This window comes from Bos javanicus, chromosome 16 (genome assembly GCF_032452875.1).
Source record: "Bos javanicus breed banteng chromosome 16, ARS-OSU_banteng_1.0, whole genome shotgun sequence".
Lineage (NCBI taxonomy): Eukaryota > Metazoa > Chordata > Mammalia > Artiodactyla > Bovidae > Bos > Bos javanicus.
This window is the reverse complement of record NC_083883.1, coordinates 57,965,330-57,983,306: the sequence shown is the minus strand read 5'-3', so window position 1 is coordinate 57,983,306 and position 17,977 is coordinate 57,965,330. Positions and strand designations below refer to the sequence as shown.

Below are 17,977 nucleotides of genomic sequence, written 5' to 3'. Positions count from 1 at the left end.
AGGAGTTTTAGTAAGATGTGGGTTTTTTCATAAGTTCACACATGAGTGTGAAAAGAACACTGCCATTATAGAACTGTCTGTGGTTGTAGTTCAGAATCAGAGAAAATTTTTTCTTGCCTATAGATGTGTTGCCTCTTACTTGTTCATGTTCTCTAGTGCTCTCTCTCAGTTGCCCTTCCTTCTCTTCCTTCCTTTTCTCTCCCTCTCTTTTGTTTCCGCCTCTCCTTCCTCTGTCTTCTTCCCCTCTGTCTTTCCCTTTTCCGTTCTGCCCTTCTTCCCTGATCTTTCACTCTTGTGATTCTCCTTTCCTCTCTTCTCCCTCACCAGCTTCCGTTTCTTCTATCAGTGCCCTTCTCCTTCTCCCCTGCGTCCTGTTCCTCTTCCTTCTCCTGTTTTCCTCTAGTCTTATGTGTTACGCCCCCTTTACCAGTGGCTCTCAAGCCCATGCTTGAGTCTCTTACATATACATTTCCTGATTTCCTTTCATTGCCACCAGTTCATTCTTCAATTCTTGTTATCTCTTTGTTTTACAGTTCTTCTGCCATGCCAGAAAAATTGAGTAAATGCCTTTTTCAGACTACTAATCAAGCAGAAATCTGAGATTTTGCTGACAAAATAATAAATTATTTGTCTTCTGTCAGCTTAGAATTGACTTCCCTATATTTATTCTTTTTATGAGTCATTTTGTCAGACTTTATTTCTAACTGGGTATATAGTGATACTGATGTCACAGAGACAACTGATTGTAAGACCAGGATTGCCAATATATTAAATTATATTAAACTTTTATTAAATATATTAAATTGTCCTACATATTAAAATTTTCTAGCCAAGATACTTATAGATGCTACTGCAAAGTGAATAAGGAAAGACTGAGCTGTTACTCTGGTAGGCTGGTGTGAATGAGAAGAAGCACTACACCAGGCCAGGTCAGTGTAGTTTCCTTACAAGTGTGCAAGAATGTGTGCTCTATAGGTGATGAGGAAATGTTGTCAAAACATAGCACTTTGGCTTAGTTTATAGAAAGCTACCGAAAAAAATGTTACCTTCATCTTAAAAGCAAAAAACACTGTATGAGAAACAAAATTATAACTTTTCCTGATCCCCTCAGAGAGCTGAGGTCACAAGGCAGGGGAACACTTATTTTTAAAATAACTTTGTATTTGTTACCATCTATAAAATAAAAAATTAAAGTAAAATAAAAAATAATCCTAAAATTCAGGAAATCACAGAAAGGTAGACAAGTAAGTAAGTTATATAATATATTGTAAAAAAAAAATAGTATTAAAATAGTGTTTTTAAAAATCTGAAATGTATCAGTCTTTTTTAAAAAGCTGACGCATTATTCACGTCTGGGCCCTATTATAGACCTACTGAATTAGACTCTTAAGAGAGGAGACCAAGCATTTGCATTTCAGAATTGCTCCTCAGATTGTTTTCATGTGTACCCCTCTGACTTCTCCTGGGACAGGAATAACTATTCTTGCTAAAAGTATTTACAGGTTACTGAATTGGTGAAACAAAAATATGGAAATGCAGATAAAGGCTAAATAATGAAGATATTTTATATGTCATAGAAATCTTTGTTTGATGAACTTCATTGCATTAAAGTATTGTCTCTGTTTTAATATCATTTAGCAAAACATAAGGACCAAATCTGTCTAGTAAAATAGAAAAGCCAAATTGTTTTTTTCTTACGAACTAGTATTATTTTTAATGAACTATTATTATTGAGATATTACGATTCATTATGACTCTTTAAAAACAGCATCAGTTCAGTTGCTCAGTCGTGTCCAACTCTTTGCGACCCCATGAATCGCAGCACGCCAGGCCTCCCTGTCTATCACCAACTCCTGGAGTTCACTCAAACTCACGTCCATTGAGTTGGTGATGCCATCTAGCCATCTCATCCTCTGTCGTCCCCTTCTCCTCCTGCCCCCAACCCCTCCCAGCATCAGGGTCTTTTCCAATGAGTCAACTCTTTGCATAAGGTGGCCAAAGTACTGGAGTTTCAGCTTTAGCATCATTCCTTCCAAAGAAATCCCAGGGCTGATCTCCTTCAGAATGGACTGGTTGGATCTCCTTGCAGTCCAAGGGACTCTCAAGAGTCTTCTCCAACACCACAGTTCAAAAGCATCAATTCTTCGGCACTCAGCCTTCTTCACAGTCCATCTCTCACATCCATACATGACCGCAGGAAAAACCATAGCCTTGACTAGACGGACTTTTGTTGGCAAATGTCTCTGCTTTTGAATATGCTATCTAGGTTGGACATAACTTTCCTTCCAAGGAGTAAGTGTCTTTTAATTTCATGGCTGCAGTCACCATCTGCAGTGATTTTGGAGCCCAAAAACAAAGTCTGACACTGTTTCCACTGTTTCCCCATCTATTTCCCATGAAGTGATGGGACCAAATGCCATGATCTTCGTTTTCTGAATGTTGAGCTTTAAGCCAACTTTTTCACTCTCCACTTTCACTTTCATCAAGAGACTTCTTAGTTTCTCTTCACTTTCTGCCATAAGGGTGGTGCCATCTGCATATCTGCGGTTATTGATATTTCTCCTGGCAAATCTTGATTCCAGCTTGTGCTTCTTCCAGCCCAGCGTGTGATAGACTAGATAAACCGAAAATCCTCTGTCAGTGAACATTTATATTTTAGCTAAACACTACTTTAGGTAAAATATATAAAATACTCTTTTAGATACATAGCTTACAGAGTATTGAAATAGTGAAGGGTCACAAACAAAGCAGAATATAAAAACCAGAGAATTAGACATGTGAGCTGAAGTTCTGTTCCCTGCTGGTGATGGGAAGTTGCTGGCCTCAGTATTCCAGAGCTCTGGATGTTGAAGAGTTAGTAGGGAGGGAACAGATGGTGTGGACCTGGGAACTGTGTACCTAGAGTGTTGTAATTGCTTATTTGCAAGGTGACAGTTCTGGAAACTTCGTCTTAGCCTGGGCTCTGAGTGGTGTAGAGGATTTGACTCTGAGAATTCTAACCACTGCCTTCATGGTATGGGATGCTTCTTCTTCCTACCCCATCACAGAGAAATAAACAAAAGAAGAGAATTATATCAAGAATTGAATAAAATGTAAGGAATGAAATCCTGTGAGCAAAGAGATTCATATATGTGGGTAAATCTTAGCTAGTATTGAGTCTATAAAACAACAATAATAGAAAAATAAGACTGCTGCTAAGTTGCTTCAGTCATGACCCCATAGACGGCAGCCCATCAGGCCCCCCCGTCCCTGGGATTCTCCAGGCAACAACACTGGAGCGGGTTGCCATTTCCTTCTCCAGTGCATGAAAGTGAAAAGTGAAAGTGAAGTCACTCAGTCGTGTCCGACTCTTCTCGACCCCATGGACTGCAGCCCACCAGGCTCCTCCGTCCATGGGATTTTCCAGGCAAGAGTACTGGAGTGGGGTGCCATTGCCTTCTCCGAAGTTAACATCTATTGTTGTTGTTGTTGTTTAGTCACTATGTCCAACTCTTTGCAACCCCATGGACTGTAGCCTGCCAGGCTCCTCTGTCCATGGGATTTCCCAGGCAAGAGTACTGGAGTGGGGTGCCATTTTTGGGGATTTTTTAAAGGTGGAAGTAAAAATTTGGACAATTAAAATGTAACCTAGGTTTGGAGGAGTATTCATGAAATGGAAACAATGTAAGGTTTTTATATAGTCTGTATAACAATATTAATTAACTTTGTCCTTAAAGTCATGCCTGCATTCTCAAATTTTAAATCATTAAAGAATAGAAGTAGAAACTCTACTTTCAAACCTACAATAAGAGAGAAAACTCAGTTTGTAATGGCAATCCACTCCAGTATTCTTGCCTGGAGAATCCCAAGGACAGAGGAGCCTAGTGGACTGCTGTCTATGGGGTCGCACAGAGTCGGACACAACTGAAGCGACTTTGCAGCAGCAGCTACAAGGCAGGAAATGAAGAACCACAGAAAACGCCAGGATAAAAAAAGTAAAAAACTAAATAATGATGAGAGTTATTCCAAACATTTGACTAATCTGATCACAGTAAATTTAAACAGATTGAATTTACCATTTGAAAAACCAAATCCCCTGATTGGGTTATTTTACTAAAAATTTAAAAATGATCAGCAAAATGCTGTATGTATAAGAACCCTGTCTAAGCTTTTTTGGTTCTTTCCTACTATCACTAATTTAGACAACTATTTTCTAGATACTTAAATCAGTAGATTTATTTACAATCTTTACTTGTTCATATGGTTTATTTTTACTTTGGCTTTATTGCCTTTCTAGTAATGAAAATAGTTTAAAGTATCCCCAGTGTTTATTAGTTATTACTTAAGCATTGTTTACATTGATTCCTTAAAGCAAAAGTGTTTGAAAAGAGATTGAAGTAAAGCAGATCAGTGAAGATGGAAGCAAATTCATTCTCAAAGAATAAACACATATTTTTGCAGGTGTTTATCTGCCTGTGTGTAAACTTAGCAATCTAGGAAATAGATTACTACTCCATTTTATTTCTCTTGTGGCAATGCTGATTTTGTATTTCTAAAGCCATTAAGATTTGCAGAGCATTGCCTCTGAATTTATATTTATGATTGAATAATTTTATAAAAGTTTAATGTATAAAAAGTCACCTACTAAGTTGAAGAGGAAAACAGATCCTTGAATTTCCCTGGTGATTAACACACAGTTTATTGCACAGGAACTGATTCCAAAGCAGGTAAACTGTGAAACCAGGAAATTTTGCTAGCATTTTGTGCTTATTTAGTATTTTATAAGCCACTGAATATTCTAGATTGTGTGTTGTGTCATATTACAGTAGTATGGTAATAAAACTATATATTCCACAAATAATTTGTTGTGTATACTTTCAAGTGAATTCAAATAACAGAAACAAATTTTAAAACTTTTCTATATTTGATACAAATTTGTTTGTTTTCCAATGATAAAACTTAACAGTGTTATCATTGTTTAGCCACTAATATCTATGCATAGAACGTGTACTAGGTCCTGTTACTGAGTATGAAAATTTAAACACTATTTTCCCTGTTTCCAGTCTGAGAAACACTTTTAAGGGAAAGAGTTTAAGGAAAACACATTTCTCCCACCAGAGGTAATTAAAACCAACAAGTCATGTTGTTGTTGTTATTCAGTTGCTTGGTCCTGTCTGACTTTGCAGCCCCATGGACTCCAGGGTGCTGGGGTCCTGCCCTACACTATCTCCTGGGGTTTGCTCAGACTCACATCCATTGATTCAGTGATGCCATCCAACCATCTCTTCCTCTGTCATCCCCTTCTCCTCCTACCCTCGATCTTTCCCAGCATTGGGGTCTTTTCCAGTGAGTCAGCTCTTCACATCAGGCGGCCAAAATATTAGAGCTTCAGCTTCAGTACCAGTCCTTCCAATTAATATTTAGGGTTGATTTCCTTTAAGATTAACTGGTTTGATCTCCTTGCAGTCTAAGGGTCTCTCAAGAGTCTTCTCCAGCACCACAGTTAGAAAACATCAGTTCTTTGGTGCTCAGCCTTCTTTATGGTCTAACTCTCACATCCATATCTGACTACTGGAAAAACCATAGCTTTGACTATGTGGACCTCTGTTGGCAAAGTGATGTCTCTACTTTTTAATATACTGTCTAGTTTTGTCATAGCTTTCCTTCCAACGAGCAAGTGCCTTTTAGTTTCATGGCTGCAGTCATCATTCACAGTGAAGCCATAGTCCCCCCAGGTCCCCTCCCATCCAGGCTGCCACATAACATTGAGCAGAGTTCCCAGTGCTATTCAGTAGGTCCTTGTTACTCATTTTAAATATAGCAGTGTATCCATGTCCATCCCAAACTCCCTAACTATCCCATCTCTGCGTTATTCCCCCCAGCAATCATAAGTCTCTAAGTCTGTGAGTCTGTTTTATAAGTAAGTTCGCTGTGAAAGTGCTGCACTCAATATGCCAACAAATTTGGAAAACTCAGCAGTGGCCACAGGACTGGAAAAGGGCAGTTTTCATTCCAATGCCAAAGAAAGGCAATGCCAAAGAATGCTCAAACTACCGCACAATTGCACTCATCTCACACGCTAGTAAAGTAATGCTCAAAATTCTCCAAGCCAGGCTTCAGCAATATGTGAACCGTGAACTTCCTGATGTTCAAGCTGGTTTTAGAAAAGGCAGAGGAACCAGAGATCAAGTTGCCAACATTCGCTGGATCATGGAAAAAGCAAGAGAGTTCCAGAAAAGCATCTTATTTCTGCTTTGTTGACTATGCCAAAGCCTTTGACTGTGTGGATCACAATAAACTGTGGAAAATTCTGAAAGAAATGGGAATACCAGACCACCTGACCTGCCTCTTGAGAAATTTGTATGCAGGTCAGGAAGCAACCGTTAGAACTGGACATGGAACAACAGACTGGTTCCAAATAGGAAAAGGAGTTCGTCAAGACTGTATATTGTCACCCTGTTTATTTAACTTATATGCAGAGTACATCATGAGAAATGCTGGACTGGAAGAAGCACAAGCTGGAATCAAGATTTCCGGGAGAAATATCAATAACCTCAGATATGCAGATGACACCACCTTATGGCAGAAAGTGAAGAGGAACTACAAAGCCTCTTGATGAAAGTGAAAGAGGAGAGTGAAAAAGTTGGCTTAAAGCTCAACATTCAGAAAACAAAGATCATGGTATCCAGTCCCATCACTTCATGGGAAATAGATGGGGAAACAGTGGAAACAGTGTCAGACTTTTATTTTTCTGGGCTCCAAAATCACTACACATGGTGACTGCAACCATGAAATTAAAAGACGCTTACTCCTTAGAAGGAAAGCTATGACCAACCTAGATAGCATATTAAAAAGCAGAGACATTACTTTGCCAACAAAGCTTCGTCTAGTCAAGGCTATGGTTTTTCCTGTGGTCATGTATGGATATGAGAGTTGGACTGTGAAGAAGGCTGAGTGCCAAAGAATTGATGCTTTTGAACTGTGGTGTTGGAGAAGACTCTTGAGAGTCCCTTGGACTGCAAGGAGATCCAACCAGTCCATTCTGTAGGAGATCAGCCCTGGGTGTTCTTTGGAAGGAATGATGCTAAAGCTGAAACTCCAGTACTTTGGCCACCTCATGCGAAGAGTTGACTCATTGGAAAAGACTCTGATGCTGGGAGGGATTGGGGGCAGGAGGAGAAGGGGACGACAGAGGATGAGATGGCTGGATGGCGTCACTGACTCGATGGACGTGAGTCTGGGTGAACTCCAGGAGTTGGTGATGGACAGGGAGGCCTGGCGTGCCGCGATTCATGGGGTCGCAAAGAGTTGGACACGACTGAGCGACTGATCTGATCTGATCTGATCATTTGTATCATTTCTTTTTAGATTCCACATATAAAGGATGTCATAGAATTCTTCTCCTTCTCTGACTGGACCTCACTCAGTATGACAGTCTCTAGGTCCATCCATGTTGCTGAATTGGCATTATTTCATTCTTTTTAATGGCTTGAGGAATATTCCATTGTGTATTTGTACCACATCTTCTTTATCCATTTCTCTGAAATGTCTAGTTTTTGAGAAAAAAGTTTATGATATATACCAAGAAGCAGGAAAAATTCAATCGATAAAAACTATCCCATATGTTGCTGCTGCTGCTGCTGCTGCTAAGTCACTTCAGTCGTGTCCGACTCTGTGCGACCCCCATAGACGGCAGCCCACCAGGCTCCTCTGTCCCTGGGATTCTCCAAGCAAGAACACTGGAGTGGGTTGCCATTTCCTTCTCCAATGCGTGGAAGTGAAGTCGCTCAGTCATGTCTGACTCTTAGCGACCCCATGGACTGCAGCCTACCAAGCTCCTCCGTCCATGGGATTTTCCAGGCAAGAGTACTGGAGTGGGTTGCCGTTGCCTTCTCCATTCCATATGTTGGGCTTACTAGATAGAGACTAGTCAGCTTTTATAGATAATATTCAATGAATTAAACCATAATTAAGGAGTTAAGGGGAAATATGACAAATATATCTTTTCAAATAGTATTAAAAATAGAAATAAAAATCAAATCAGAACTCTGTAGTTGAAAAGTGTAGTAACTGAAAAGAAGAAATAACTGGAGGGACTCATGAGCAAATTTGAGCTGGCAAAAGAATCAGTGAACTCAAAAGGCAGATCAATAGTGATTATTCAGTCTAAGTAACAGGGAGAAAAAAGAATGAAGAGAAAAATGAATGAAGCGTCGGAAACCTGTGAGACACTATCGGACATACCAGTACATACAGTGCAGACTCACAGAGGGTACGGTGAGAGAGAAGAGCCAGGAAAAATTTGAGGAAAGAATAGCCTAGATCTTTCCCAATTGTTTAATAAACATCACTTTACACATCCAGGAAGCTCAATGAACTCAAAGTAAAATAAACTCAAAATGGAAAAGACCAGGAACTACCAAAACAATTTTGAGAAGGAATAAGGTTTGAGGACTTTTTCTTCCCTATTTCAGAATTATAAAGCTCTATTTATTAAGACATTGTTGTACTAGCAGAAGAGTAGATATGCATAGATCAATTGATTAAGAATTAAGAATCCAGAAACAAATCCTTATTTATAGTCCATTCATTTTCAGTAAAGGTGCCAAGCAATTCATTGGGGAAAAAGTAGTCTGTCTCAAATGATACTGGGACAACTGGATTCATATCCATCCACATGCAAAAATATTTACTAAGGCCTTTACTTCACACCATACACAGAAATTAACTTAAAATTGATCACAGACTTAAATGTAAGAACCAAAACAATAAAACTTAGGGAAAAAAAATAGAAAAATCTTTAAGAACTTGGGTTAGTCAGTTTTTATATTTACAATACCGAGTGTTCTATAAAAAAAGTTAAAATGAACCTTATAAAGTTAAAAACTTATCAAAGTACAAAAGCTTCTGTACTTATCTGAAAAGATAAGCAACAGAATGGTTGAAAATATTTGCAAAACGCGTTTCCGATGTGTATACAAGAGTTTCAAAGAACTCAATAATGGGATTGGAACTGTCATGTGTTGGTGGGAGTGTGAAATGATATCCTGCAGTTTGTCAGTTTCTCAGAGTTAAACACAAGATTGTAACATGATACAGAGTTTGCACTTTTCAGGTATTTGCATAAGACCTAAATAAATGTCTATACAAAGATTTGAATGTGAGTGTTTAATAGCAACATTATTCACAATAATCAAAAAATTGAAACAAATATCCATAAACTGGTGAGTGGGTGGACAAGATGTGGTATATCCACACAGTGGATACTATTTAGCAACAGAAAAGAATGAACTGCTAACACAGTTAAACCTGTGGATGGACTGTAGAAACATTAGGTAAAGAAGCCATCCATACATAAAAGTTACATATAGTATGATTCCATTTGTATAAAAGTTTTCAGAAAAAGGCAAATTTATAGAGGTAAAATATAGCAGTTGCCTAGGGTAGTGGGTGGTAAATATGCGTGAGGGGTCTTATTGGAATGAAGAAAATGTTCTAAAACTGATTTATGATGATGCTTGCACCACTGGGTAAAGTTAATAAAAATCATTGAACCATGTACTTGCAGTGAGTAGATTTTTACGATATGGAAAATGTATCTCAAGAAAGTATATTTTAAAAAGCAAATGTGGGAAGCAAAATTGTATTGCATTTTGTTTAACTTGAAGCCCAAAATGTTTACATTACTTTTCTAAAGCCATCAGAACGTAAGGATACATTAAAATTTTTCCAGTGTTTTGGAACTCTTAATACTATTTCTGGGGCCAGGATCTCAAGAAATATCAGTGGGACTCCCTTTCACACTCACATTGGCATATGTGTATACACTGTTTTGTACTAACCGTATTCTCCTAGCTGCGAAACAAAACTTACTCTATTTGCTTATCTTTGAAAATGGGTCGTTACCCTTAGTTTTCTGAGTATTATAGGTTGGATATTGTTTCTGAAACATTGATGAAATACCCTCAAACCAGTTAAAATTAGCTTTGCTTTCCATTTCTTCATTTACTGCATTTTTTTCTTCTTTTCTGTTTGTTTTTCTTTTAGATCACTGTGTTCACTACTATGATCTTCGTAACACTAAACAGCCAATCATGGTATTCAAAGGACACCGAAAAGCCGTCTCTTACGCGAAGTTTGTGAGTGGTGAGGAAATCGTCTCTGCGTGAGTATTACTCTTTTCAGAAATTGAGTTTAACATGTCATCGTGTACTGGTTTGTAATGTCACCATGGGTTTTCTGAAGAGTAACACTGTGGTATATGTACTTTTTCTTAAAATAGTAGAATTTTATAACTTATTTAATTAAAATACATGTGTATTTTCATCTGTATTGCTCTCTTTTATATGTTATTTGTGAAGAAAATCCAGATGATGCTATATTTTTTAAAGTTGCCCCCTTAAACATTTGAACTTCAGATTGAATTTCAGCCCCTGCTCCTTAAAAAACAGAGAAACAACAGTTGCTACAATATAATAATGAGAAGAGTTTCATTTACTAAAGAGCACTGTATGTTTTTATCTATTTGTATTGTGGCACAGTAGTATAATTTGGGGTTTAAAGCAATATTTGATTGAATATTGATACTTGATCTCCCTATGATTTCATGGTGAGTTTTACCTATATTTTGAAGAGAACTTTCTAAATATGACTGCTTATACCTGACAAATATTCTTTAAGACGCCTTCTGAACTAGAGAGCCATAAATAAGCTTTTAGTTATCTTTTATTTTGTTGAAGGTAAAAAAGGTGTCAACCAGAAAAGTACATCTCAGTTGCTAAAATAGTGTTGATTAAGCTTTTCTACCAACAGGGACAGTCCCTTCTGTTATCCATTTTATTGTTCTCTTTACTTTATATTACCCTAGTAAAAGCCCATTCTCAGTCTCCTTTTTTCATATATATTATTTCTTCTCAAGCTTAATCATACATTGTTTTCTTTCTTTCACATAGTTTCTAATATATCCTAGGAGATTATTAACACCAGGGCCTTATACTTGGGATCTCCCACCACATCTGTCTCCATACTGGTTGCTCTAGATAAGAACTTGGTAATTTGAGTTGATTTAACAAGGTAATTTGATTGTTATTTTAAAAAAAGAAAAAAGGGAAAAAAGAAAATGAGAGCTGAATTTCTAAGGGGAGTTAACAGAAAATTAGTTCACAAATGTATATTAAAAGTGATGACCAGTCAAAAAGTCTCCTTCTTTAGAAGTAATAATGGGCAGTAAATAATGAAAACTTTATTCAGATTCAAATATGAACGATATATGGCAAAAATATTTTTTCTTAAATTTCAGACTTATAAGTGTTGAATCAGTTAGTCTGATTTCAACTAGTTGAAGTAAGAAGTGAAGTGTTAGTTGCTCAGTCGTGTGCAACTCTTTGCGACCCAAGGGCCATAGCCCACCAGGCTCTGTCTATCAGATTTTCCAGGCAAGCGAAAATACTGGAGTGGGTAGCCATTTCCTTCTCCAGGGGATCTTCCCTACCCAGGGATTGAACCCAGGTCTCTTCATTGCAGGCAGATTGGCAGATTCTTTACTGTCTGAGCCACCAGGGAAGCCAGGAAGTTGAAGTATATGTATGCTTAACTGTATAAATTCGAAATCTTAGTCGACCTTTTTTAATGTAGATTTGTGGTATATATATTCACCAGTCTTTTTTCCTTTTTGGTGTTTATAAATCATGATGATTTTCCTCTTGAACATATTTGGTGTTTAAAAGTATGTGAGACAAGTTTACCCACAAGTACATTTGGAAATATGAAAAAAGTAATATTAAACCAATCCTACACATACGTGTTGCTGCAGCCTCTGAATTCTTTGACTAGCAGAAAAAAAAATTTAAAACAACATAAATGTCAGAAATTCCCTGGCGGTCCAGTGGTTATAGCTCTGCACTTCCACTGCCAGGGTCCAGGTTCGAACGCTGGTCGGGGAACTACACAAGCTGCATGGCATGGCCAAAAAAACCCCAAAACCAAAAAACAGCATAAATGTCTGAGAATAAATGCTATGTTGAAAAATAATGAGAAACAATAGAGTTTTGGAAGTTTGGAATGTGGCCTGTGAAATAAGAGTTTCAATCTTGGCTCTACTATTTACTAGCAGTGTTACCTTAAAAATATTCTTAACCTTCAATATCTGTTCCCTCACCTCTGAAATGGAACTGAGAATACTACTTATACGCTGTGATTCTTTGAATAAAACACTGTATGTCAAACATTTAGCATGGTGCCCTAGTCTGTGACTGTTAGAGAAAAGATGATTTATTATATAGTCATTAATAGAGAAATGTGTTTATTTCACACAAAATGTAAAACAAATTGTTGGATGAGGAAGAAGCACTTTGCAAAAATAATGTGCTGTATGATTCAATTTTTATAATAAAAAGTCAGGAGTATTGAGTATTTTATTCAAATCCTCAGACTGTCTTTGCATGATAGGATTAGTGTTGATTTTTATATTCAATTATTTTTTGATTAACAGCTGCATTTGCATAATAGTAAAGTAAACTGTATAGACCAAACATTCATAGTATTCCTTGCCTGTAGGTACAACTCAGCTGTGAAGATAGTTTATATTTAATGTACTAATATAATTGAACAGTTGAAAAAATAAATCAACTGAAATTGGGAACACAACTCCCAATAGAGCTTTCTTATTGTTTGATGGTGGTCATATGGTGTTATTGATGGCTAATGGTTATACTTCCTATGTGCCCAGGGACTACTGAAAGCATTTAAATAAATTAATTTAATTTTTTTTCAATCTCTTCTAGGATTCGTCTAATCATGTAAAATAGGAAAAACTATATTTCATATTTAACTGATGAAAATATTGAGGCAAAAGAGTTTGTATTAACTTTCCTAAGGTCAAAAGCAAATAATAGCATACTGAGCATTCTGACTCAGACAATCTGGCTCCAGAGTCTGCATTCCCTACCACCAAACTGGATTGCCTCTGATTAGTAGTAGTGATGCGTTTCATGTCATGAAATCTTAGAGGTGTTCTAACTTCTTGTGTTTCTCTCAGTTCAACAGACAGCCAGCTAAAGCTGTGGAATGTAGGGAAGCCATACTGCCTACGCTCCTTCAAGGGCCATATCAATGAAAAAAACTTTGTAGGCCTTGCTTCCAATGGAGATTATATAGCTTGTGGTAAGTGAAACTACTTTCTCCTGGAACTTTTAAATAGGTATCTTTCACCAAAATTGCATTCAGTGGAATATATGACATACCAACTCAGGAAATGATCTGTACATTCAGAAGGTAGCCTGCTGAATTTTCTTTGGATTAGAAAAGCATTAGTCCTTCTCTCCTTCACTGAGCACAAGCCCCAACCATGTGAAACAGCATAAGATTGTTAACTGTATTATAAGAAGACATTTCTGCTGATATCTTAATTTTGGAGACAGTTGTGTTCTTAAGTCTGATGTTCATTTCCCCCTATATAATGTTCCCTTCAATAAACAGTCTGTTTGGGTAGTCTCGATCTGTTATTCTAGGACTCTCATTGTTGATAATCTGTACAAATTTAAATTATAAATATGAAAATCAAATTTGGTACTGTTGAAGTGCTTTAATACATTTGATTCCTGAGTATATGAACTTCCGTTAGTATTTTTAAATGATTTGGCCTTTATTCAGTAAAATTAACTATCTCTACATGTATATATGTGAACTATGAACTTCCAGATGTTCAAGCTGGTTTTAGAAAAGGCAGAGGAACCAGAGATCAAATTGCCAACATCTGCTGGATCATCGAAAAAGCAAGAGAGTTCCAGAAAAACATCTGTTTCTGCTTTATTGACTATGCCAAAGCCTTTGACTGTGTGGATCACAATAAACTGTGGAACATTCTTCAAGAGATGGGAATACCAGACCACCTAACCTGCCTGTTGAGAAACCTATATGCAGGTCATGAAGCAACAGTTAGAACTGGATATGTAACAACAGACTGGTTCCAAATAGGAAAAGGAGTACGTCAAGGCTGTATATTGTCACCCTGCTCATTTAACTTATACGCAAAGTACATCACGAGAAACTCTGGGCTGGAAAAAGCACAAGCTGGAATCAAGATTGCCGGGAGAAATATCAATAACCACAGATATGCAGATGACACCACCCTTATGGCAGAAAGTGAAAAGGAACTAAAAAGCCTCTTGATGAAAGTGAAAGTGGAGAGTGAAAAAGTTGGCTTAAAGCTCAACATTCAGAAAACGAAGATCATGGCATCTGGTCTTATCACTTCATGGCAAATAGATGGGGAAGTAGTGGAAACAGTGCCAGACTTTATTTTTTGGGGCTCCAAAATCACTGCAGATGGTGACTGCAGCCATGAAATTAAAAGACACTTACTCCTTGGAAGGAAAGTTATGACCAACCTAGATAGCAGAGAAAAACAGAGACATTACTTTGCCAACAAAGGTCCATCTAGTCAAGGCTATGGTTTTTCCTGTGGTCATGTATGGATGTGAGAGTTGGACTGTGAAGAAAGCTGAGCACCGAAAAATTGATGCTTTTGAACTGTGGTGTTGGAGAAGACTCTTGAGAGTCCCTTGGAATGCAAGGAGATCCAACTAGTCCATTCTGAAGGAGATCATTGGAAGGACTGATGCTAAAGCTGAAACTCTAATACATTGGCCACCTCATGTGAAGAGTTGACTCATTGGAAAAGACCCTGATGCTGGGAGGGATTGGGGGCAGGAGGAGAAGGTGACGACAGAGGATGAGATGACTGGATGGCATCACCGACTTGGTGGACATGAGTTTGAGTAAACTCCAGGAGATGGTGATGGACAGGGAGGCCTGGCGTGCTGCGATTCATGGAGTCGTGAAGAGTTGAACACGACTGAGGGACTGAACTGAACATGTGTATGAACCTAAACCTTGTCAAAGCAAATCTCTTACTTTGACAGATTGTTCAAACTATAGGTTTGTAGACCACTCAGCTTTTGTTAGGAAATGGGAAATGAGTTTTGTAGATTATTAAAATCTGTGTTTATAAGTGCTACAACTTTTTTTTCCCCTCTAGGCAGAAATCTTTTTAAATGTACTTTAAGATTATACTGTAATAACAAATTTCTGGTTCTTCTCTGCTGCTGCTGCGAAGTCGCTTAAGTCGTGTCCTCTGCTAAAAATGATTTTTATATCAATATTGTTAAATCATTTGACAATGATAATGTCTTTAGGTTAGGAAAATATACATTTTTTTCCTAGGAATCCTTTTTTCACATGATTCCCAAGAAGTCCTGTGCTCTGGTCTTTCATATTTTACTATAAAAGATTATTAGTCTCAACTTAAATGTTGAGTAATAGTTAACTTATGAATATGAAGTCCTAATACTAAGTTCTTCCATTCTAAACAAAAAAAGATATTTTAAAATAATTATTGGATTTTTTTGTTTTAGGAAGTGAGAACAACTCTCTTTACCTGTACTATAAAGGACTTTCTAAGACTTTGCTAACTTTTAAGTTCGACACAGTCAAAAGTGTTCTGGACAAAGACCGAAAGGAAGATGACACAAATGAATTTGTTAGTGCTGTGTGCTGGAGGGCACTTCCAGATGGGGTGAGTTTTTGTATCAGTTTTTCCACCTTGGTGTCTCATATGATGCACTGTGTTTATATATACACAGGTGAGCCTTGTAAGTTTAAGATATAAATTGTTGCATATATTTTCTTTTTTGCTTAGTATTACATCACCAAAGGAAATAGACATTTTAGAAAGTAGTAATTGAGTTGTCACTAAAGGAACAGTAATTGAAATGTTACATCATGCTGACATGATGTCTCTCCTGTGTACCCATAGCATCATATGCATACCTCTGTTACATCATTATCAGATTATCTCTGTATCTCTCCTACAGGACTGGAAATTTATCCAGGAAACATACTGTGTCTCATTTCCCTTTTTAATCACTTGCAGTATAGGCTAAATAAACATTCAGCTGAACCTGGTATTATATTAGGAGGAAAAAGTTTGATGTGGATAAAGGAGAGTGGCCTATATGCATACCTAGTTAAGTACTATTTCAGGGCAGAATTTCTCTATACAAAATACATTTATATGAGAATATTTCAACACATTTGATTTCTAAACAAAGTTTTATTTCCAGGTTGCCCAAAAAAGTTTCCTCAAACTTATCATTCAGTTATGCATTTTAAAGTACAAGCTTTCTCCTAAGTTATATGAAGAAGTGATTGTTTTTATTATCTTGATTTTGTAAATGTTAGTCATCTGTTAATGTCTCTTTTTTTTAAATAACTTTTTAGGTATTTACTTAGTTTTATTTTTAACAAAAAAAAATTCTACTTGATAGGTACTTTAAGACTTCTGAGTTCTTATACAGTTTAAATAGATGTATTCAGGCTATCTTGTTTAAAGTTCTGTTACTCAGCTTCAGTTTTGGTAGTGGCAGACAAGATGATTTGGAGTATGTATTTCCTCAAGATGATTTGGAGTATATACTTCCTCTGAGTATAACTAGAAAGTTAGATGAAGTATATGTATTTTAAAACCAAAACCTATTTTAAGTCATTGGAAAATGAACAAGATAGAAAAGAATTAGCAGTCTAGGAATGTGAGCCTGGCTTTTGAATATTCTTTCTCCGCTGGGCACATTTGCCAGTTTTGGTGGAATGTCTGAGAATACTTATGGTAGCTTCATGGGATCACAAGGAATGCAGTCTAGTGCTCGCCACCATATGGGTGAACTCACTTTGGTCTTGGTACCCAAAGGGCTCTAGTCTAGAGTAAACCAGTCGAAGATAAGCCCCCCTGACTCTATTTCAGGTCACATCAATCCTGAGTAAATTGAGGTTATCATGGATTTCTAGGGTTCACAGGATGTAAAACTAAATCCTCTCTGCAAGAAGGCCTTCAAAAGAAGATCACCTAAGAATTTTATTCTTTTTCAAAATTGCAAATGTAATAACTAGGCACAATAAAATGTAAACAGACATAGGAAAGGCAGGATGACATGAATAAATTTAGTGTAAAAATTGGACAATAGAAACAAAATCACAGCAACTCTGGGTATTATCAGACATAGCCTGGAAATAACCATACTGACAAAATGAAAGGCAAGGTTGAAAATTTCAATTGGGAAATAAAAAGTAGTTTTAAAATGAAAATTCTAGAACTAAGAAAATATAATTACCAAAATTAGGAACTTAGTGAATGGGTTGAGTGGAAGATGAGGCACAGTTGAAAAGAGAAGTAATGAACTTGTAGTATAGTTAGAAGAAAATATACAAAAGTAAGCATGGAGAGACAAAAAATGATGAAAAAAGGAGGTGGAAGTTGAAGTAAGAAAGTTGACGCTCAGTCACGTTGGACTCTGTGACCTCATTGACTGCAGCCTGCTAGGCTCCTGCCCATGGAATTTTCCAGACAAGAATACTGGAGTGGGTTGCCGTTTCCTCCTCCAGGGGATCTTCCCCACCCAGAATTCAAACCCACATCTCTTGCACCTCCTACATTGACAGGTGGACTATTTACCACTGTGCTACGTGGGAAGCCCCAAAGCAGATATTAGAAAGGATTATTGTTGATAAAGCTTTACATCATTGATGAAAGACATTAAGGCAGAGATTCAGTAAACTTTCATACCCCAGAGAATAAATGACTTGAAACCTACATTGTGAGTAGAGATTTAATATCAGATCTGGACCCTGAACATACATAGACCTGCATGAAAATCTGACCTTGGGTCCACCTTCTCATAGCACTTTGCTGTGGAAATAAGCTGTATTGAGACAAATAGGGAATGTTATGTGTTAGGAGCTAGTTATCTCTTAATTTTACTCTGAAACCTCATCTGTCACATTGCTTCTGAACTGAGAGAACTGTGAGTTGACATACTGGCCTTACATCTGTGCAGTGTGAACAATGTAAGACTGGCAGGAAACCAAGGCACCTCTCTTTGCTGAAGTGAACCACCTGCATCTCAGCTGTCCTTGGCAATTGTGCTCACTTTCTGTGGTTTGGGGA

At 37.3% G+C, this 17,977-nt stretch overlaps 1 protein-coding gene across 4 annotated transcripts in view; it reads left to right on the top strand.

Moving 5' to 3' along the window:
* The window catches only part of COP1 (COP1 E3 ubiquitin ligase), a 224,004-nt gene that overhangs the window by 163,522 nt on the left and 42,505 nt on the right, over window positions 1-17,977 (top strand). For all 4 annotated transcript variants that reach the window (XM_061383278.1, XM_061383280.1, XM_061383281.1 and 1 more), the window contains 3 exons: window positions 10,027-10,144; window positions 13,016-13,140; window positions 15,393-15,553. In XM_061383278.1, the coding sequence (XP_061239262.1) occupies window positions 10,027-10,144; window positions 13,016-13,140; window positions 15,393-15,553 (404 nt within the window). The remainder of the gene's footprint in view (window positions 1-10,026; window positions 10,145-13,015; window positions 13,141-15,392; window positions 15,554-17,977) is intronic.